Source organism: Pleurodeles waltl, chromosome 10 (assembly GCF_031143425.1).
Source record: "Pleurodeles waltl isolate 20211129_DDA chromosome 10, aPleWal1.hap1.20221129, whole genome shotgun sequence".
Classification (NCBI taxonomy): domain Eukaryota; kingdom Metazoa; phylum Chordata; class Amphibia; order Caudata; family Salamandridae; genus Pleurodeles; species Pleurodeles waltl.
The window spans coordinates 1,002,605,826-1,002,628,417 of NC_090449.1; the positions used below are offsets into that span (position 1 = coordinate 1,002,605,826).

Genomic DNA, 22,592 nt, shown 5'->3' on the forward strand with positions numbered 1-22,592 from the left:
GGCACCTTCCTGAACAAAAACAATCCTGAGAGGTATTTTCCTTTTTCCATGTGTGCAGCAGAATGCAACACACATGGAAAGAGGAAAAAATTAGGAGAAATGAAAACATTTCTCCTCATTCTGCCTGCGTAAGGATTTGGCACTGCTCCAGTTCGTGATTTTGTAAATCTGGGCAGCGTCAAAATCCAAGGGCGTTGTGTGGGAACACCCACTGCAACACCCATGGAACGCCTCCTTTACACAGAGTAAGGCAACGCATTGGCTTGCGCTGCTTTGACGTACTCCATATCTATGAGGCCATGCAAAGCCGAGCAGGGTGTCTGTGGGTCACCTCATAGGTATGAATGAGAGGCTTGTGCTGCCGGAGAATCAATAAAAGTGATACTCTGGTGGTGCAAGCCCCTCATAGATATGCCCCAAAATATTCTGTACGTTTTTTTAAAGTCTTTCACTGTCAGGTAGCTACATATAAAATAACAGGCAGCTTAAAGGAAAAATAAATACAAGAAAGTGGTTACTCATTGGGAAATGCACTGTAGTGCATTATGAAACCTCTATTAGTTAATGCACTGCAGAGGTCTGTGTGTAACCAGACAGTCACAGAATTCAATCTTGGTTGGTGCAGTGGAGAATAGTGACTTGTGTATTTTCAGTGCCACGAGGTCACAGCTGTGACAGAAAGCACTGTGAAGATGTAAGTCATTATTTTATATTTGTATTACACAAGGTATAAGATGGGGCACTAAAAATGCACAAAAAGGTTAAAGATAAAATTTCCAAAATGTAGATTTAAGAAATACCAGACCATATGTAATAATTTTTTTTATAGCTGTCCCTTCAACACCTCCTCAGGGGTAGTAAGCACTACAGGGCAGATTTATGAAAAGTGGCGCTGTCCTTAGTGCAACTCCACTTTTCTTGTGCCCCCCCCCCAACGCCACAGCGTAGCGACGTATTTAAAATAAGGAGCACCATGGTGGTAGTTTGGGTGACTAGCGTCATAATTTTTTATGCTAGTCCGGTGCTTTGCAGGGTTAGCGTGAAAAATGATGACGCTAATCCTGCAAAGCACCCAGAGGCCCATTGTAATCAATGGGAGCCTCTTTTTAACGCCTGCACTTAGGCGTTAAATGCCGATAAAAATGGCGCAAAGGAATCTCATAGATTCTTTTGTGCCATTTTTACGCCCCCCCCCCTAGTGCCCGAATGCCCCCCTTGCATACATTATGCCAGGTGCAGGCATAATTAGGCACAAGAGGTTACAAAGTGGCGCAATGCAAGCATTGCGCCACTTTGTATATTTGACACAGCTTTTTTCCCCTTCCAATGCCACATTAGTGTAAAAAAAATGACGCTAATGTGGCATTGGAACGGCGCAAGGCCAGCATAAATCTGGCTCTATGTATATACAATCACAATTAAAAGCACACACTTCACCGCCCAGTTGTTAACTCTTTGCACTACCACTCAAAGAGAACAAATATTTGTCATTGCAAAGCTTTGAGTGATTCGATCAATTAAAGCCAGAACCAGCTCCAAAGCATCCTTTACATATGTTTATTTTACCATTTACATTTGCAGATCAACTCCTAACTCACATTTGCATTTCATTAAGGAAGCAGGCACGATGGCTTCTTTAGCTGTCTGTGCAGCTTCCTTTCACAGCACAGGAAACTCAATCAATGAAAGTTAACGATCGGCTGGGGGAATGCGCGACCCCCTTTCCAGGGCTCCACGGCCCCTCTGGGGGTCGCGACCCACAGATTGAAGACCTCTGCTCTATCAGATCACCAAATGCGTCAAAGTGCTTTGGCTCCCTAGCTGAGGTTGCAGAAAGGAACCTATTAGGGTTGACCTTGCTTGTAGAATCTTGCACCATTAAGATCTCACAAGTTGTATGCATAGTTAGAAAGACTGGGTCTCCAGGGACTGGCTAGTACTACCTAGGGCAACTAACTGAAAGAGCCAAGCATAGCTTTGTCTGTAGTGCCATCTGGATGTCTGTCATGGACTCAGTAAATGGCAGGAGGAGCTCTTTGACAGAGGGTTCCAGGCTCTTTTAGTAGGTTGACTTTTGTCCATATATTTGGAAGTTGAAGGTCTGGTACTTCTTGTAGGAGGCTGGCCTGGCTTCTAGTGGGTACCAAAGGTACCTACACCTTGTGCCAGGTCCAGTTATCCCTTATTAGTAGAATAGAGGTGTTTCTAGCAGCTTAGGCTGATAGAAGATAACTATGGCAAAGCAGCTTAGGCTGAACTAGGAAACATGCAAAGCTCCTACTAAACAACTTATATGATATGCACAATATCATAAGAAAACACAATACACAGAGTTACTAAAAATAAAGGTACTTTATTTTTATGACAATATGCCACAAGTATCTCAGTGAGTACCCTCAGTAAGAAGGTAAATAATATACACAAGTTATATGTACACAACCCACAAACAGGTAAGTAAGAGTCAGAAAAGTAATGCAAACAGTGTAGAATTACAATAGATTGCAATAGGCAGACATAGGTCTAGGGGCAACACAAACCATATACTCCAAAAGTGGAATGTGAATCACGAATGGACCCCAGACCTATGGGAGCTTGTAGAGGGTCGCTGGGACTGTAAGAAAACAGTCAGGGTGTCCAAGATAACCCACCCCAAGACCCTGAAAAGTAGAAGTAAAGTACACCTACTTCCCCAAGAGAGCACAATAGTTGTGATAGGGGGCTTCTGCAAGAACAACAAACACCAACAGTGCACTGACAACGGATTTCCGGACTTGAGGACCTGCAAGGCAAGGGGACCAAGTCCAATAGTTGCTACAGTGTTGGGAGGTGGGGGGGGGGGGCAGGAGCCCAGGAAACCCCGGATGAAGGTGCAAGGAAGCTGCCTCCGGATGGAAGAAGCTTTGAATTCTGCAAGAACGAAGAGGACTAGGAATTTCTCCTTTGGACGGAAGATGTCCCACATTGTGATGAAGGTTGCAGAAGTGTTCCCATGCAGAAATACCTCAAACAAGCCTTACTAGCTGCAAGGGTCGCAGTAGAGGTTTTTGGGTGCTCCTGAGGACCAGGAAGGACCAGGATGTCGCCCCTTAAAAGAGGAGACAGAGGGGGTGCTCAGCAACTCAGAGAGCCCTTACAGAAGCAGGCAGTACCCGCAGAAGTACCTGAACAGGCACTTGGAAGATTTGTGAAACGGAGTCCACGCAGAGTTACAAAAGAGGGTCCCACGACGTCAGAGGCCAACTCAGCGGGTTGAGTACTGCAGGACGGAGTGCTGGGGACCCAGGCTAGGCTGTGCCTGAAGGAAATCCTGGAAGAGTGCACAGAAGCCGGAGCAGCTGCAAATCACGCAGTATACAGGTTTGCAGTCTAGCGTGGGGAGGCAAGGACTTACCTCCACCAAACTTAGACTGAAGGGCCACTTGACTGTGGGAGTCACTTGGGTAGAGTTCCTGTGTTCCAGGGACCACGCTCGTCAGGATGAGAGGGTACCAAGAGGACCAGTGATGCAGTCTTTTGGTGCCTGCGTTAGCAGGCGGAAGATTCCGTCGACCCACAGGAGATTTCTTCTGAGCTTCTGGTGCAGGGTGAAGACAGGCGACCCCCAGAGCATGCACCACCACTAAACAGTCAAGAAAGCCGGCAGGATGAGGCGCTACAATGTTGCTGGTAGTCGTCTTGCTACTTTGTTGCAGTTTTGCAGGCGTCCTGGAGCAGTCAGCAGTCGATCCTTGGTAAAAGTCGAAGAGGGAGATGCAGAGGAACTCTGGTGAGCTCTTGCATTCGTTATCTGAAGAATTCCCCAAAGCAGAGACCCTAAGTAGCCAGAAAAGGAGGTTTGGCTACCAAGAAAGGAAGATTGGCTACCAAGAAGGGTAAGAGCCTATCAGAAGGAGTCTCTGACATCACCTGCTGGCACTGGCCACTCAGAGCAGTCCAGTGTGCCCCCACCACCTCTGTTTCTAAGATGGCAGAGGTCTGGGACACACTGGAGGAGCTCTGGGCACCTCCCCTGGGAGGTACTGGCCAGGGGAGTAGTCACTCCCCTTTCCTTTGTCCAGTTTCGCGCCAGAGCAGGGCTGGGGGATCCCTGAACCGGTGTAGACTGGCTTATGCAGAGATGGGCACCATCTGTGCCCATCAAAGCATTTCCAGAGGCTGGGGGAGGCTAATCCTCCCCAGCCCTTCACACCTATTTCCAAAGGGAGAGGGTGTAACACCCTCTCTCAGAGGAAATCCTTTGTTCTGCCTTCCTGGGCCAGGGCTGCCTGGACCCCAGGAGGGCAGAAACCTGTCTGAGGGGTTGGCAGCAGCTGCAGTGGAAACCCCGGAAAGGCAGTTTGGAAGTACCTGGGTTCTGTGCTAGAGACCCGGGGGATCATGGAATTGTCTCCCCAATGCCCCCAATGATCTTAGACATGTTATATGGCCATGTTCGGAGTTACCATTGTGACGCTATACATAGGTAGTGACCTATGTATAGTGCATGCGTGTAACGGTGTCCTCGCACTCACAAAGTCCGGGGAATTTGCCCTGAACGATGTGGGGGCACCTTGGCTAGTGCTAGGGTGCCCACACACTAAGTAACTTTGCACCCAACCTTCACCAGGTGAAGGTTAGACATATAGGTGACTTATAAGTTACTTATGTGCAGTGAAAATGGCTGTGAAATAATGTGGCAGGCCTGTGTAAGAATTGTCTGAGTTCCCTATGGGTGGCAAAAGAAATGCTGCAGCCCATAGGGATCTCCTGGAACCCCAATACCATGGGTACCTCAGTACCATATACAAGGGAATTATATGGGTGTACCAGTGTGCCAATGAGAATTGGTAAATTTAGTCACTAGCCTGCAGTGACCAATTTAGAAAGCAAAGAGAGCATAAACACCGAGGTTATGGTTAGCAGAGCCTCAGTGATACAGTTAGGCACCACACAGGGAACACATACAGGGCACATGCTTTGAGCACTGGGGCCCTGCCTGGCAGGGTCCCAGTGACACAAGGACTAAAACAACATACACACAGTGAAATATGGGGTAACATGCCAGGCAAGATGGTACTTTCCTACACTTCTGCACCCCTGTGGTCAACAACCACAAAAGAGCCATTGGGGATCCCGATGGAGATTCCAATTCTGTTACAGGAGAAGTGTCTAAGCATTAACGTTTTGTTAAACTAGGTATAATGAGAGGTAAGCACGTTGTCTACCTATTATTCATCGTCCTCATCCTGCAAATATTTTGGAGCCCTTCAGCAGGACCTGAATCAGAGTCGTACATGGTACTACCAAAGTCAAGGAAGTTGGGAATTATCCATGCCTTGAGATTGTGCCTTGCTTATCTCAAGGCAAGACATGACCTTGGCTTTGGCCAAAGTCAATTCTGGAATGAAAATGGGCATCTCAACCAGATCCATGTAAGGTCCTGAATAATGAACCAAAGAGATCTGGATTGGTGTAGTGTCCAGGGCTGGAATGGAATCATGGGTCAACGCCAGCAAGCAGTTGGTAAGAGGCCCAGAGACAGTCAGAGCTGAGAAATAGTCCACTAGCAAGAGTGCGGCTGGAGGCCCTAGTGGCTCATGGAGCCTTGAAGGTGCTTTAAATTGGGGCTGGCATCATGCTGAAAATGTGCTTCTTTGAAGGCTTCTTTATGCTGCTGTGCCAAGAACAGCCCAGGAAACTTCAGGTACGACTCCTGATCCACATCCAAGTACCCAGAAAGAAACGAACGGACATCAGCGTGCTGAGGTGGCACGTGGGCACCTGTGTGTGACACAGCACTGTTACTTCAGGAGATGGTGCCAGGATGTCATGAAGTCCGATGGTGCCACCAAATGTCTGGTTTAAAAAAATCTGAATCTAGTCTGGCGCCTGAGGATATTCAAACGGTGAGCAATCTGTGGTTAGAAGTATCCATCTTAAACATTATTTGGTAGACTTATCATTGAAGGCAGCTACAACACTGATTAACTATGTTCCTATATGGCAAAAAATGTGGGTACGTATACAAATGTGGTACGTCAGGAGATAGTACAAATATATTCCTTGTAGTGTGTGTTACCTGGTATGGACATATATGAGTTCAAATATGCTGTTTACCTCCTTGTGAAAAATGATTCTTAATCTTTTGAGATACATGCCAGTCTGGATCCTGAAAATGTGTTTTCTAAGGTGGAACACTAAGTGGTGAAGTAAATAGCCATTTTAGTTGCTCAGTGCCACTAGTATCTTTACATGTGATACTCAAGGGGCTTACTTGTTCACTATATCTGTTTCCTGATATAGTTTTCCTCCATCACAAATACTAATGAACGTATACCAGAGAAGGGGTGGAAAGCTGCTGGAGAACCAGAACTAGGGGCGGAGAATTAATTACAAACTCACCATTCGGTAAGCCAGACTATGCTTTAAAAGCTATTGCCTTTCTGCATAGTATTCAAACTCCAGGTCATGCAAAGCAGTCTCAAGCAATTTGGATCTCAAGACTTGACAATATTTGAGCTTTAGAAAACATCTTCACTTCGCAAGACCTATCACCCACCTCTGGCCTCCATGTGAGTAGTCCAATGTATCAATGTTTGTCGAAGACATGGAAGGATGTCCACGTAGCTGCTATGCAGAAAATCCATAGCTGTACCCTTTCAAGGAAAGTAGCATTGAGTGGAATTGGACATAAACCCACTATCAACAGATGTTGAGAAATCAAGTGGCAGAAAGCAAAGCCTAGCATATCACCCTAGAATAAGCCTTTATCACGATTACTCCCTCTTTAGGCCTGTGTTATAATTTATTACCTGGCTTCCCTTGCACATTTAATTAATTTGCATTATGTAGTAATTAAAGCCATCTTTCTCGAAAAGGTGCGTGCACCTTCTTGTTCATTCCTTGACTGAAAAGGGTGGGCAAAAACAAATCAAAAGTGAATTGAGTATTTCATACAAACCTAACTCCGTGTTGAGTTTATATAGAAAGAACGGTTTAAAATGCAAGATTACCTGGTCCTCAGAAATAGGGGCCTGCTGACAAGCATGAAGCCTTTGGATACTCAGAGATGAGTTAAGGTATAACGAAGCAATGAAGCAATTTAAGAAGGATCTGCAGCTCTGGTAGACATGTTCTAAGATTAGGATATTAGAGTCTGCTCTGTGTAACACTGGAAGAAGCACAGTTTGCTGAAATACACACAGAGCAGAAGGGTCTTTATGAGTCGAATCTGAACATGAAGGTTTACCCCAGACCTAGAGAAGAAAGGTGGTCTTGTTTAAGTAAATAAACAGTAACATTGGTCCTTATACCTTGCTGTGTTTGTTGAACCCTTTTATTGAAAAGTCTTACTGCCCTCATGGAAAATACTGGTGAGTAGTCAGACGATTATTTTCGTGCATCTGTCCTCACTGTTTTTAAATATAAAAAATTGCATATTTTGCCTAGTCCAGGGAGATTTAAAACACACAATTGTTTTTAACCTCTTAGCTGCTGGGCCTTCCCCCCCCCCCAGTGCTGAACCCTCTTTTGGCTATTTGGGGTGGTTCGCGCTTAGGCCTTCATACATTTTTGTCCACCTAAGCTATCCACGCCAAATTTGCGTCCTTTTTTTCCAACATCCTAGGGATTCTAATGGTACCCAGAGTTTGTGGTTTCCCCTGGAGGAGACCAAGAAATTAGCCAAAATACAGTGAAAATTTCGTTTTTTCCAAAACAAATGGGAAAAAAGGGCTGCCGAAGAAGGCTTGTGGTTTTTTCCCTGAAAATGCCATCAACAAAGGGTTTCTGGTGCTAAAATCACCATCTTCCCACCTTTCAGGAACGGGCAGACTTGAATCAGAAAACCACATTTTTCAACACAAATTTAGCATTTTACTGGGACATACCCCATTTTTACTATTTTTGGTGCTTTCAACCTCCTTCCAGTTAGTGACAGGAATGGGTGTGAAACCAATGCTGGATCCCGGAAAGCTAAACATTTCTGAAAACTAGACATAATTCTGAATTCAGCAAGGGGTCATTTGTGTAGATCCTACAAGGTTTTCCTACAGAAAAAAACAGCTGAAATAAAGAAATATTGAAATTGAGCTGAAAACAACAGCCATTTTTCTTTATGTTTTACTCTGTAACTTTTTCCTGCGATGTCAGATTTTTTAAAGCAATATACCGTTATGTCTGCTGGACTCTTCTGGTTGCGGGGATATAAAGGGCTTGTAGGTTCATCAAGAACCCTAGGTACCCAGAGCCAATAAATGAGCTGCACCCTGCAGTTGGTTTTCATTCTATAGTGGGTATACAGCAATTCATTTGCTGAAATATGAAGAGTGAAAAATAGGTATCAAGAAAACCTTTGCGTTTCCAAAATGGGCTCAAGATAAGGTTTTGAGGAGCAGTGGTTATTTGCACATCTCTGAATTCTGCCCATACTAGCATGTGAATTGCAGGGCATTTGTCAAATAGACGTCTTTTTTTACACACTCTCTTATATTTGGAAGGAAAAAATGTAGAGAAAGATAAGGGGCATGAACACTTGTTTTGCTATTCTATGTTCCCCCAAGTCTCCCGATAAAAATGATACCTCACTTGTGTGGGTAGGCCTAGCGCCCGCGACAGGAAATGCCCCAAAACACAACGTGGACACATCCCATTTTTTGACAGAAAACAGAGCTGTTTTTTGCAAAGTGCCTACCTGTAGATTGTGGCCTCTAGCTCAGCCGGCACATAGGGAAACATACCAAACCTGTGCATTTATGAAAACTAGAGACCTAGGGGAATCTAGGATGGGGTGACTTGTGGGGCTCTGACCAGGTTCTGTTACCCAGAATCCTTTGCAAACCTCAAAACGTGGCTAAAAAAACACGTTTTCCTCACATTTCAGTGACAGAAAGTTCTGTAATCTGAGAGGAGCCACAAATTTCCTTCAACCCAGCGTTCCCCCAAGTCTCCCGATAAAAATGATACCTCACTTGTGTGGGTAGGCCTAGCGCCTGCGACAGGAAATGCCCCAAAACACAACGTGGACACATCACATTTTTTCATAGAAAACAGTGCCTACCTGCGGATTTTGGCCTCTAGCCCAACCGGGCACTTGGGGAAACCTAGCAAACCAGCGCATTTTCTAAAACTAGAAACCCAGGGGAATTCAAGATGGGGTGACTTGTGGGGCTCTGACCAGGTTCTGTTACCCAGAATCCTTTGCAAACATCAACATTTGGCCAAAAAAAACACTTTTTCTTCTCATTTCGGTGACAGAAAGTTCTGGAATCTGAGAGGAGCCACAAATTTCCTTCCACCCAGCATTCCCCCAAGTCTCCTGATAAAAATGGTAGGCCTGGTGCCCGCGACAGGAATAGATCACACAACGGTCAATGTTGGTCCTTACATGAGGCAGCTGTTGACCCTGGGGTTATCCATTCCTGACGCAGGCACTAGGTGTAGGCACTCAAGTGGGGTAGTGTTTTTATCAGGACAGGTGAGGAATCACTGGGTGGTAGGAATTTTGTGGATCCCAGCATATTCCTGTAGTTTGTGTGACAGAAATGCGAGAAAAATTGAGTTTTTATTCAACATTTCAGCTTTGCAGGGTATTCTGGGTAAGAAAACTTTGGGGAATCCACACAAGTCACACCTCTGTGGACTCCCCCGTATGTCTAGTTTCCAGAAATGTTTGGGTTTAGTGTGTTTCTCTATATGGCCGCCGAACCCAGGACCAAAAACACAGGTGCCTGCCTTACAAAACCAGTTTGTTTTGCAATAGATAATTTTGATGTCTCCACAATACGATTTGGGCGGTGGAATTTGGGGCTGAACTAAATTGGGGAGCTCCCAAGAGAGCACTCTCTCTCTCTCTCTGCTTGCTGCCGCATTCACCTGCTCTCTGGGTTGGGCTAACCCACTAATACCCAGTTGCACAGACTGCTTGAGAAGGGACAGCAGGACGGTCCTCATCACCTCCCTCATAATGTACTGGAAGAGGAGTTATCGAATGGGACACCTCCGACTGAAAAATCACTCCCAGAGTCTGCGCCATTGTCCTATCCCTCAGATGCTGTCTCAGTATCTGATGTCTCAGTCTCTGATCCTATGTCAGAGCTGTCCTCTATAACCCGAGTGCCGGCAGCAGTCATCCATCAAGATGCCATCTCTGCTATTGGCTAAACTGTTGCTCTAAAACACTAGCTTACGTAGACAGTCACAGAATCGATGGTGTGTGTGAGATACATGCAACAGTAGAGGCCACCTTACCTGCGCTTCTTACCTCAATCAGCACGTTCTTTCAAGACACTCAAAAAACACCTTGTCACATACCATTCGTCACAGTCTTTAGCACCTCCTGCGCCCAGTCCAACAATCATTATTGGTGCTCCCACTCCCTCCTCCTCGGATTCCCTCATTACCACCCAGCAAAAGTGCCCTTCATCTCTCCATAGCCGCCCTCCACCCCGCACATACATTTCATTTGTATTATAGCGCAGGTAATGGCTGACTTTACTAATGTATTCAGCTATTTACATAAAATACAGATTTGCTCTTTGCAGTAGGCATATAAACCTTTCTGCGCTTCTTTATGGCACTAAAACTGCCACTAGACAAGTCTGACCCTTTTGTAGCAGAAACATAATCACAATACTTATTTGACTTTTTTATTGCTGCCTAAAAGCTACAGTTGAAAAGCGTCAGTTGAAGTATGTGCATTGCTTTGAAGACGCAACTGCAAGACAACTGGTGGCAAATCTATATCTATATATATCTATATCTATCTATCTATCTATCTATATATATCACTTTTGTATGTGGGTCTGGTTTTCCTGGGGGCCGATCGCAGCCCCCAGGGAAACCACACACATATTGACAAGTGATATATATATATATATATATATATAGATAGATCTAGATATATATATATATATATATATATATACACATATATATCTATAGATCTATCTATCTATAGATAGATCCATGTACATAGATATATCTATATCTATATATATATATATATATATATATGCTGCGATCGGGGGCCAGGAAACACTTTCAGAAGGCCTCGTAAGAAAGGGGAGACTCTCCCGAACGTGGAACAAGGCTGCTTCCTGCTCCGATGGGGAAATCAACATTGTTCCGTCAGTGTGCCTCGCAGCGCGCTGACGTCACAAAGGGGCGGGTGGAGACACGGAAGAGCTTCCGTGTCTGCCTGGGAGCAAAAAAATAAAAAATAATCCTCTGGTGCGACGCACCCGAGGATTTATTAACCCCCTCCCCCTGGTGTCGGCCACTGGTCGTGACCTGCACCAGGGAGGTAGTGCAGGCGTCGGCCAGTGGCCGACGTCCGCATTGAAGGGCTCGTTTCTGTAAACAAAAGCAAGCAGTGTAGCTACCTTGCCAGTGCCACACCACGTTCGAGGAAAGATAAGGATCAGAGGTAATTACTGGGCTAACACTAGCGATGCCTTCAGCCAAATTATCATGGTTGTGGAAGAAACACAAAGAGTGCTTTGTGCTTTATTCTAGATTAGAGATGCACCATGGATCCAGAAACTGCATCAGTTTCCAAAAGGAGGCTGGATTCTGGCAGAGTGCCCTGCAACCAGTCCAATCCTTCCAGCTGAATAATAGATATGCAAATCCACCTGATCTCTTACTCCTTGCTTTCAACCTTAGCCCCTGGACCAGACTTGCAAAGTCGTCCAATGATAAGGGACAGTACATCAACTTCTCCCTGATCTCTTTGATAAGAAGATGCAAAGGATCAGCCAAACCTTAAGAGCCAACAGTTCTCTCATTTTAGGTTCGCCACTCTTAAGTGATAGTAAAAGAAGTCTACTGATCTTCTGACTTTGTGGTGGACGGGGCAAATCAGTCAGAATCTCAAATTGAGGCAAGCGTGCCACATTTGCCACAAGAGCTGCCTACATAGGAGCCAGACAAACAAACTGATATTTAACGTTGCTAAATAGTGCAAATAACTAGGTAGCACACTTAACAATGGAGGTAATACGAAGAATGCTGCCCAGCCCTGGAGACAGCACGATTATGGAACCCTAGTTCTTGCAACTCAGGCAGTCAAGATAGAGGCAGTTTGGCGACTTCAGAACCCCTTTCTCTGGTCTGCAAAAGCGATCCTGCAGTGACAACAGAAGAAAAAGATGACCTACTTACAGCTGGGGACTGAACAAAGCATCCAGAACGGAAGTGAACCAATCTGACAGGCCGATGTCATCAATTCTGATCACTCCAGCTAACCTACAACTACAGCAGGACAGCAGAAGACATGGGAAAAGGATAACTGAAGCTGAGCACATGGGCTATGAAAATGTGCTCCTGGAATCCATGATACAGAACATGTATGCAACATTAAAGTACCAAACTTGGGGTCCAGTCACAAACCTGGGATAGCTCAATCTTCCTTTTAAATCTGCAGAAAGAAAATATACAGAACAACCCCGTCTCCTTATTCCCCACCTGCAGGCCGTACAAGACTTTTGTTTTAATGTCAAACAACCAATAGACCAACCATATGCTGATCAGGTGGCCTGGTGCACCCTTCCTGCCACTGACCGCAAATGGAAGACTGCTCCCACAGTGCTGTGAAGCAAGCTCCACTTAACCGCATCATCTGCACGTCCTGGCGAACTTCATATGATTTAACCACCTACAAGAACGACTTCCTATGAAAGATCATAGGCGAGCCAGGTTTTTAGCATTGTGGGCAAAGCAAAGAACATTTTTCAACATGGAAGAGCACTTGAATTGTGTAGGCTCACCTCAGACATCAAATGTTTATTCACATAAATTAATTGCCACCATGGTGTGAACACCCAGTTTTAAACGTCCAAAATGCAGTTGGGCATTACAAAATAAAATCCACTCTAGAGCCAGACAGCCAGTTACCCGTTCATCTGCATTGATAAGCTCACTGAACACATTTTCTGAGAAATTAGGTCAGCAGCTGAATACAGATATTTACACGGCTGAAAACAGCTAAGTGAACAATAGTGGTGACAGGGTGAACCCCTTGGGCACACTAGGTAACATTCTTGGATGTTGAGGGGATGAGAGGTAATGTGTTGGCAATAAAGTGAGTGCTTGTATGCCGCCGATCCTAGCCCTTGTGATGTGCACTGTTGTAGTCAGTTACCAAAGTCCCACAATCACATTCCCTGCAGCAACAGAAGGACAACTTTAAAATAATCAGAAATTAGGAAAGGAGTGCCTTACTTCTAGTGACGCCAATATCACTGAGCAGCTTCAATAAATATTAGTGGTGGCAGGTGGTAGCCAATCCCGCTGTGACAAATGACATGTCACATATGGTCGCTGACAATATTTTAGAAGATTAGGCATTTGAAGCAACAAAGTATCAGAAAGAGGAACCCAATGTGTATGTTTAAATCATTGAAATAAGGACTTTAATTAAATCCTAAGTTGTCACAAAAATGCTACTTGTGAGTTTCATTTAAAAAAACACAATGTTAATGCACAATGGACCATAACATCAGCAACCAGTGTTTCATAGTTACTAGCGAACAGATAGATGCCGGCTGGACGGGGAGAGGGTGAGTGACAGTACGAAGGCTGTTGATGCCAATACATACCTGAGCAGCGAAGGGAATGAGCCAGCTCGGTTGCCATAACCTGGATAATAAGACCTATTCGTAGCCGGAACATTTCGGCAAAGAGAGACGGCTGTGTTCGCATATACATGGCGAGATACACCAAGATTTCCTAAGTGGAAGAAGCAGAAAGTTAAGTACGACTCTGTAAAACACTGCTCAATCAAACATATTCACATTAATGTTTTGCTGACAAACCTGTTAAGACAAAACCCATAAACTGGAACTGAAAACAAAGTATTAGAACCTGGTATTGCCGCTTTTGTGATTGTGCCTGGCTAAATACATTTAAAATCGGAATCCTCCCATGACACACAATAAGTCCAAAACTGACGTGTGTCATTGTCAAGTCACGGGGTAATCCAAAATAGTGTGAGGAATTGAAACAGAGTCCCGAAATGGTGCAAGAGCTCGTATTGTATTCATTGATATTCGGGGGGGATCCTATAGAGATTCCCGAAATGGGGGATCCCCTAAGGATGAAAAGCCAACACGTGTTTCGTCCCCTTCCTGGCGTGGAAGCCTAGGGGGTTTCCAAGGTTGGTGAAACATTCCAAAAATAATCACAAACCATGAAAGTGCAAAATACCGAGTAAGTAAACCCAGAGTTACAACAAAGAGAAAATAATAAAGTGGTGGAGAGAGAACAAGTGCACAGGAAAGAAAGTAAACAGAGGAAGGAGAGTAGAGGGATAGCCCAAGAGAGATAACATACAATCAACAAATACAATGGAATACATTTTGAACACATTACGGTGCACAGTGATACAAAGAAAACAAATTAAATGCCCAGCTGGGCACAAGAGGTATCAGGTAGGCACAAATACATTACAGTATGAGCAAAGTATAGCACGTAGTTCAAGAGTATACATCAGGATTTGGCAATTCCTTTCCTTTATGACACATATGGAAAGGTATGATATTAACCAATAAATATTTGATTAAATGCAAAATTAAATGGCATGGAGCGAATGAGTAAAGAAATATATGTACCAGAAATCCATCTGTGATATTCACTTAAGGAATTACACCATCAACCAAATCATAAATGATCCATAGAAAATGCAAAAACTGTGAATCGAGAGCATAAACAAATCAATAGTGCATTGGTAGTTAAAGGTACACTAATCATCAGCAGTCAGTATCAGAAACATCAGGAGTAGAGCAACCCGCAGTTACCCACATTGGTGGTCAAAGTCATGAGTCGAACGAATGTTCAAGAAAGATACATGAATATAGTGAAAAACCAGCATACGAACGGCTCCATAGTAAATCATGATCAAGCATCCCAGAAGGCACCAAGTCCAAACCGATAAATGGAGGGAAGATTTTGGAATAAGACAGCAGAAAATAGTGAGTCCACAAGGAGGTATAATAGACAAATATATAGGTGTGCAGAAGGTGTCTGACATGGGCGAGCTGCCCATGTAAGAATCATCAACAATATGGTATCATGCTAGGGGAAGTGCCAGATAGGTGTGGAAAGTGGACATGCGGAAACTGAAACATGAGAGTCACCCACTTTAAGCTTTCAAATGAGATCAGTATTGCTGTTCCCGCCAGACCGTAGACTACAGAACGACAGAGGTACTCCTTGAACTGTGTCTTCATGGCCGTCTCTTTAGTCTGAATGGAGGCTGCCATTTAGATTTGTCAAATGCCGTTCATTTGCCTTTCAGATTTGGGAACCCTGAATGTTGCCTTGTTCTCATTTAGGATCTTGACACTTACTTTCTTTAGAGGTATGCCCCCAACTCTGCCGCTATTCAGTCTCCTAGGCTTTGCAAATTATTCTCCTCTTAACACAAGTGCTACCTCTAATCTTTTCAGGTCATTACCAGATGCCTACTTGTGCATTATGCACTAGAGCTATTCCCTTTAGAGACGCCACTCTACAGTAAGCAGCCTGCCCCCGAATCTCTCACGGCCATAGGACCCACTACTCCTGTACCTCAGGGTGATCCTGCTTGTTCTGTGCATGCCACACCCACTCTTAGTTAAGATCTTTGGTTCCTACGACATTGATGCCTCACTATCGACAGCAGCTACCCCCTCCACTTTCTTTGGTCTTTTAACTTATTACCCAGACCTCATGGTGGCCATACTGTAGTCTCTGGAACCTCTCCACATGTCTACCTTTCACACCTATCCGGCAATTCCCCTAGCATGATACCTTATTCTGGGCAATTCTCACATGGGAAGCTTGCTGAGCTCTCGCACCTTCTTCACTCCTATATATTTGTCTACTGTACCTCCTTGCAGACTCGATAATTTCTACTGTCTTTTTCCAATCTCTTCCCTCCATTTAACGGTTTGGACTTGGTGCCTTCTGGGATGCTCGATCATGATCTACTGTGGGACAAATATGTATGCTGTTTTTTTCACTATATTTATGTATGTTTCTTGAACATTTGTTAGACTCATGACTTTGACCACTATTGTGGGTAACTGCCGGTTGCTGGCTCTGTATGGTATAGTGTGCACAGAGTCCAGTGGATCCCCAGAGGCTTTACAGAGGACAAAGTAGATGATACTAATGCTCTCTTTTGAGGTAGTGTGATAGAGCAGTTAGGCTTATCAGAGGGTAGTGCAAAGCATTTGCTGTACACACACAGTCAAGAAATGAGGCACACATTCAATGACTAACTCCAGGCCAAAGTTTTTATATAGCAAAAGAAATAAATTACTTAACTGTAACTGTAGTTCTCCAGTATTGGAAGCTTTCATAGATTCACATGCTTGAATACTTCCCCGTCGTTGAGATGGGAGTCCCCGGTCGAATATACAACATAGGCCTAAAATGTACATCTATATTACATGCCTTGGGCCTCAATTCAACAATCTATCACAGTAATTTTGTAATATAGACCCACACTCAAATTTGAACCAATCTGATTGCCTCACCCCATAGAACCTCCTGTGAGGAGCTGCCTTCCCTCAGATTTTCCGAGCATAAGTGCTATGATAATGAAGAACACTGAGGAAAGAGAGGTGAACTCATCCGGGGAGGCGGGTGGGCCGCATGTGAAATCTATGAAAGCTTCCAAAACTGGAGAACTACAGTTACAGGTAAGTAACTTATTTCTTACTCCAGTATTGGAACTTTCATAGATTCCCATGCTTGAATAAGACTAGCAAGCAGTAATCAGCACATTTTCTGTATTCATAAAACACTGTTTACCATATAAAAGATAGCATCTTCATTAAAATAACTAAATGCAAAGAAATAAGAGCCAACACCTCCCAAATATAAATCCATATGCATAAGCTGTACTTTAGTGCAAAACAGAAAATGTGATATTATAGCAGGAGCGGATGGTGGGAAAGTAACAGCTCACCTTATCAGAACAAATGCCCAAGGACTGCTTGACCCACCGCTGCATCCCGGAGCGTCTCAGCATCCAATCAGTAATGCTTTGTGAAAGCGTGCGTCGTCCTCCACGTCGCTGCTCGGCAGATGTCAGGCAGGGACACGCCCGAAAAGAGTGCACAGGACGTGGAGACTGCCCTAGTGGAATGTGCATGCACCCTGGCGTCCAGGGGTCGACCAGCCCTTTGATGGCAAAAAGCTATCGTGCTTGAAATCCATTTAGAAATAGTCTGTTTAGTTACAGGATGCCCTCTGCTGGGCGCACTGAATGCCATGAAGAGTTGGTTTTATTTTCAGATCAAACTCGTTCTTTGCGAATAGAACTTAAGGCATCTTTTGACATCGAGAGAATGAAGCGATCTTTCTGCTCCAGATTGAGGTTGTGGAAAGAAAGTCTTTAGCACCACTAGCTCATTAATATGAAAGTCCGATGGAACCTTAGGGATAAACTTAGGATTGGTTTGTAGGATGACTATCACCAGCCAATTTCAGAAAAGGTTCTTGGATGGTGAATGCTTGAATTTCGCTGACTATGCGAGCACATGTTAAGGCCAAGAGAAGCGCTACCTTCCAGGTGAGGTATTTGATGTTTTCTTTATGAATGGGTTCAAATAGTTCCTTCATTAGCTGACCCAGGACTCTATTTAGTTGCCAAGCTGGAGGCGGTGCTTTAACTGGAGGAAAAGACCGGAAGAGACCTTTCATGAATTGTTTGATAAACCTATGAGACCAGAGGGATGGCCCCTTAGAGAGTCCTCTATATTTGGAAATAGCTGCCAAGTGAACCTTGGTAGATGCATGGGCAAGACCAGAGAGCGCCAGATGAAGGAGATAAGGCAAGACTTGGTCTGAAGCGGATGTAAGTGGGTGAATGTGATTAGAAAAACTCACCACAAGCAGAATAGTTTCCATTTTAATTTATATATTTTACTAGTGCTAAACGCACGTGCTTTAGCCAGAACTGTCTTGCAGTCATTAGGAATATTCAAATGGCCGAATTCATTGAATTCAGGAGCCATGCACATAATCTGAGAGACTTGGGATCCGAATGCCTCACTTGGCCCTGATTGATGGTTAATAGTTCCGGAACCGGTGTAATCCTGATGGGAGGACACAACAACAGAAACAGTAGTTCTGTGTACCACAGTTGAAATGGTCAGGCTGGAGCAATTAGAAGTATCTGACATGGCTCTGATTTGACCTTGCTGGGAAGTAGAGGTATCAGAGGAAAAGCATAAGCATAAATCCCTGACCATGCTATCGAAAGGGCATTTCCCCACGACCTTGGTTGGTGATGCCAGCTTGCATAAAACCGGCATTTCGCATTCTGAGATGTCGCAAACAGGTCCAAATTTGGTTTTCCCCATCTGAGGAATACTGCATCCAGCATTTGCTGATTCAGTTCCCATTCGTGGGAAGATGCACCAAGATTGCTTAGCGAGTCTGCTGTGGTGTTGCTTACTCCTGGAAGATGTTCTGCCCTTATGTGCACTGAATGTTGAATGCACCAGGTCCAAATGGTCTGTGCTTCCCTGGACAGCAGATGAGACCGAGTCCCTCCTTGTTTGTTGATGTAGTGCATGGTGGTCGTATTGTCCGTCCGGACAAGTGCCGATTAGCCTCGTATTCTTGGCAGGAAAGCCTGCAGTGCCAGGTGCACAGCTCTGAGCTCGAGGAGGTTGATGTGAAGAGTAGCGTGAGAAGCGGGCCACTTGCCACTTACTTGGAGGGCTTGTAGACATGCACCCCATCCCTCCATCGAAGCATCCGTTGTTATCATTAACGGAGGGACCTGAGCTAAGAATCCTAATCCCCTGGAGATGTTTGCCAGTGTTAACCACCAATCGAGGGAATCTAACATCCTTGTTGTCATCCGTATGATGTCCCCGAAGGAATCTTGTCTGCTTCCATTGTTTGTCGGGCTCCTCTTGTAATGGACGCACCCAAAGGTGACAGTGGGGAATAAGACTGATACACGAGGACACCATCCCCAGTAATGATTTGAACTGTCAAACTGAAAAAGACTTTCTTTTATGAAGTGCCCCTGCTAGTTTGATGAGTTTGAGTTGTCTTTCCTCCGCTGGATTCGCCTTTGTTTGAGTCATGTCCAATATAGCATCCAGGAAAAATATTCCCCTGGTAGGCTGAAGATGGGACTTCTCCCGATTGAGAGCGAGACCTAACTGTTTGAAAAGGCGTAAAGTCGTCTTGAGAGAATAGCGTAGTGACTGGATGTCGGAAGCCTTCTCTAACCAGTCGTCCAGGTATGGAAATATTTGATGTCTGTGGTGTCGTAAATATGCTGCAACAGGGGCTAGACACTTTGTAAAAATCTGGGGAGCGGATCCAAGTCCGAAAGGTAGCACTTTGAATTGAAAGTGCCGGCCGGCTACCATTAATCTCAAGAATTTCCTGTTTTCCGGGTGAATAGGTATGTGGAAGTAGGCATCCTGCAGGTCTAAGGAAGCCATAAAATCTCCTCTGTTGAGAAGCTGCAAAACGTCCTTCAATGTTACCATGCAGAAGGACTGCTTCTTCAGATATTTGTTGAGCTCCCTCAGATCCAGGATGGGTCTCCACAAACAAGATTTTTTCCTGATTAGGAAGAAGCGAGAATAGAAACCTCTTCCTTTGTGAGAATGAAGTACGACCTCTATTGCTCCTTTGGATAACATGACATCTATTTCCTGGAGAAGAAGATGGAGATGCCGTTGACGTACCCGGGAGGGCGGAGTCTCGAGGGGCATACATATGAACTCTAGCAAATGACCATAATTTATTATGTCCAGGGCCCACTTGTTGTTTGTTATCTGACGCTAACGTTGCAGGTGATATTTTAAGGAAGGAGAGGCAGCGGCCCTTGAAGGTTGTCATTGCCTGCGGGAGGTATCTTTGGTTTGTCTCCCTGACTTTCCTCTGGGAGGAGGCCTGCTGTATGCAGCCGCTGGGGTTGTCTCTGATGATATTGGGTTCTGGAAGATTGGAAATGAGAGGAATAAGCTGGGTACCTGTATGATTGGTAACCACCTCGAAAGGAAGACTGCCCTCTATCTCTGGCCCCACGAAAGGGTGTGTGCTTATACTGCAGTGATCCTAAAGACCTGGCAGTATCAGTATCAGCCTTTATTGCCTGGAGAGTGTCGTCCACATGCTTGCCAAAAAGCTTTTGTCCATCATAAGGAAGGTCCAGAATCTTAGTCTGGACACCCGGTCGAAAGTTTGTGGCCTTAAGACAACCCAGAGCCTTAATACTGCTGATCCGTCCAGAAGCCGAAACCCCATAGCAGCAATGGCTACTGTCCCTGAGAATGGCTACAACCTTCCTGTGCCCACTCCCTTTGGGAAAGGGCAGAACATCCCTAACCCTTTTGGCTACTCTCCTCCAAAGCAAGATGGTGGTTACTCCACCTTGTTTTTACAAATTTTCCTGCTGGATCTGCAGACAAAAGTGGGGCATGGTCTGGAGGGGCGGATATATCCACTAATTGTAGAGCCCTGGGGCAGTGTAACAGAAGGCCTGAGCCTTTGAAGCTCACAGCCAGATGTTGCATTCCCTGCAGAGGGGAGGTGTGAAGCACCCCAACCAGAGCAGATTTTGTTCCTGACCCCAGAGAGCACAAAGGCTCTCGCCCCATGGGGTCAGAAACGTCTGTGTTAGTGAAAGGCTAGCACAGACTGGTTAGCCTTACACTAAAGGGTTGGGTAAAATACAGGGGGCATTTCTAAGATGTCCTCTGTGTACATTTTCCAATAATTCCAACACTGGCATTAGTGTGGGTTTATTGAGCTGAGAAGTTTGATATTAAACTTCTCAGTCTTCAGTTAAGCTATCATAGAGCTGTGGAGTTCGCAATGACAAACTTCCAGACCATGTACTCAATACGGCCACACTGCACTTGCCATGTCTACGAAATGACTTAGACTCTGAAGGGGCATATTGCTCATGCAGCTACGCCCTCACCTGCATTATAGTGCCCCCTGCCTTAGGGTTGTAAGGCCTGCTAGAGGGGTGACGTACCTATGCCACAAGCAGTGGTTTGTGGGCATTGCACAAAGAGAGGTATGTCATGTCGATTTAACCTTTTTCTCCCCACCAGCACACACAAGCTGCAAAGGCAGTGTGCATGCTTTTGGTGAGAGGCCCTTTAGGCTGTAGAGACCTTCCCCAGCCACAGGGCTGTTGGTACCACGGGTACATTTTACAACGGACTTAGATGCGTGCCAGAGGTGTGCTAATTGTGGAAGCAATGGCACAGTTTAGGGAAAGAACACAGGTGCTGGGGCCTGGTTAGCAGGATACCGGCACACACTCAGTCAAGTTAGCATTAGATATCAGGTAAAAAGTGAGAGGTAAACATGCCAAAAAACTGGCACTTTCCTACACTCCTCTCCTGATGGTTTCACATACTCTCTGCTGATGATTATTGTACCCTTATATATGCTCTCGATTTACTGTTTTTGCATTTTCTATGGATCACTGATGACATGATTGATAGGGTATTTCCTTAAATGAGTATCACTGATGGATTTCTGGTACATATATTTCTTTATTTGTTACTATTATCTTGTGATTGTCGTCTTCGGATATTGCATTCCATGCCATTTGATTTTGCATTTAACCCAATATTCCTTGGTTAAAAACACACCCTTCCATATGTGTCATAAATGAATCGAACTGCCAATTGCTGATTTGTATACTCTTGGACTATTTGCTATACTTTGCTCATACAGTATTTGTGCCTACCTGGTTCCTCTTGTGCCTAGGTGGGCATTTGTTTCTGTTTTTTATCAATATGCACTGTAATGTGTTCAAAACGTATTCCATTGTATTTACTGATTGAATGTTATATCTATTTGGACTATCTCGTACCCTCTACTTTTGTTCCTTCCAACTGTTTTCTTTCTTTTCTGTGCACTTGTCCTCTCTCTGCCACTTTATTATTTTCTATTTGATGTAACACTGGGTTTACTCACTCAGAATTTTTTACTTTCTTGGTCTGTGATTCTTTCTGGAATGAGTTTGGGACTTCCACGTCAGGAAGGGGACGAAACATGTATTGGCTGTTCATCCTTAGGGGATCCTACATTTCGAGAATCCAGGAGGATCCCCCTGTATATCAATAAATTCAACACAAGCTCTTGCACCGTTTCCAGACTGTGTTGCAATTCCTCACGCTATTTTGGATTACCCTGCGACTTGACAATGACACATATCAGTTTTGTCCTTATATCTTCTAGCATACGATGAATGAATGGGTTACGGGTCTCCCATTCTTAAGGACAAACTGACCAACAGACCTTACCCTATCCACGGGAGTGGCAACACATGGGATTCCAATCCTTTCTCCCCTGACAAAACTAAGTCTAGACTGGGCAAATCTGTCTTTTTTCGGCTGTTGCGGCTGTCAATAGGTGTAAACTAGATACTAGTGAAAAACGCTTGGAAAAAATACAGATTTCCAAAACAGAACAAAATTATCACACATTAGAAATAGGATAATTGCTAAACTGATTATCAGCAGTGCAATGCAAATAGGAATCCCGAGGGTGTAATTGTGGGAAGAGAAACCGGTGGTGAGTGGTGCTGACAGATGAGAAAATGCAATGGGCTGTGTTGGAAAAGCAAA

General features: G+C 44.6%; 1 protein-coding gene across 2 annotated transcripts in view; it reads right to left on the bottom strand.

Moving 5' to 3' along the window:
• The window catches only part of PHKA1 (phosphorylase kinase regulatory subunit alpha 1), a 967,577-nt gene that overhangs the window by 297,407 nt on the left and 647,578 nt on the right, over positions 1-22,592 (bottom strand). For both annotated transcript variants that reach the window (XM_069211854.1, XM_069211853.1), the window contains exon 25: positions 13,578-13,707. In XM_069211854.1, the coding sequence (XP_069067955.1) occupies positions 13,578-13,707 (130 nt within the window). The remainder of the gene's footprint in view (positions 1-13,577; positions 13,708-22,592) is intronic.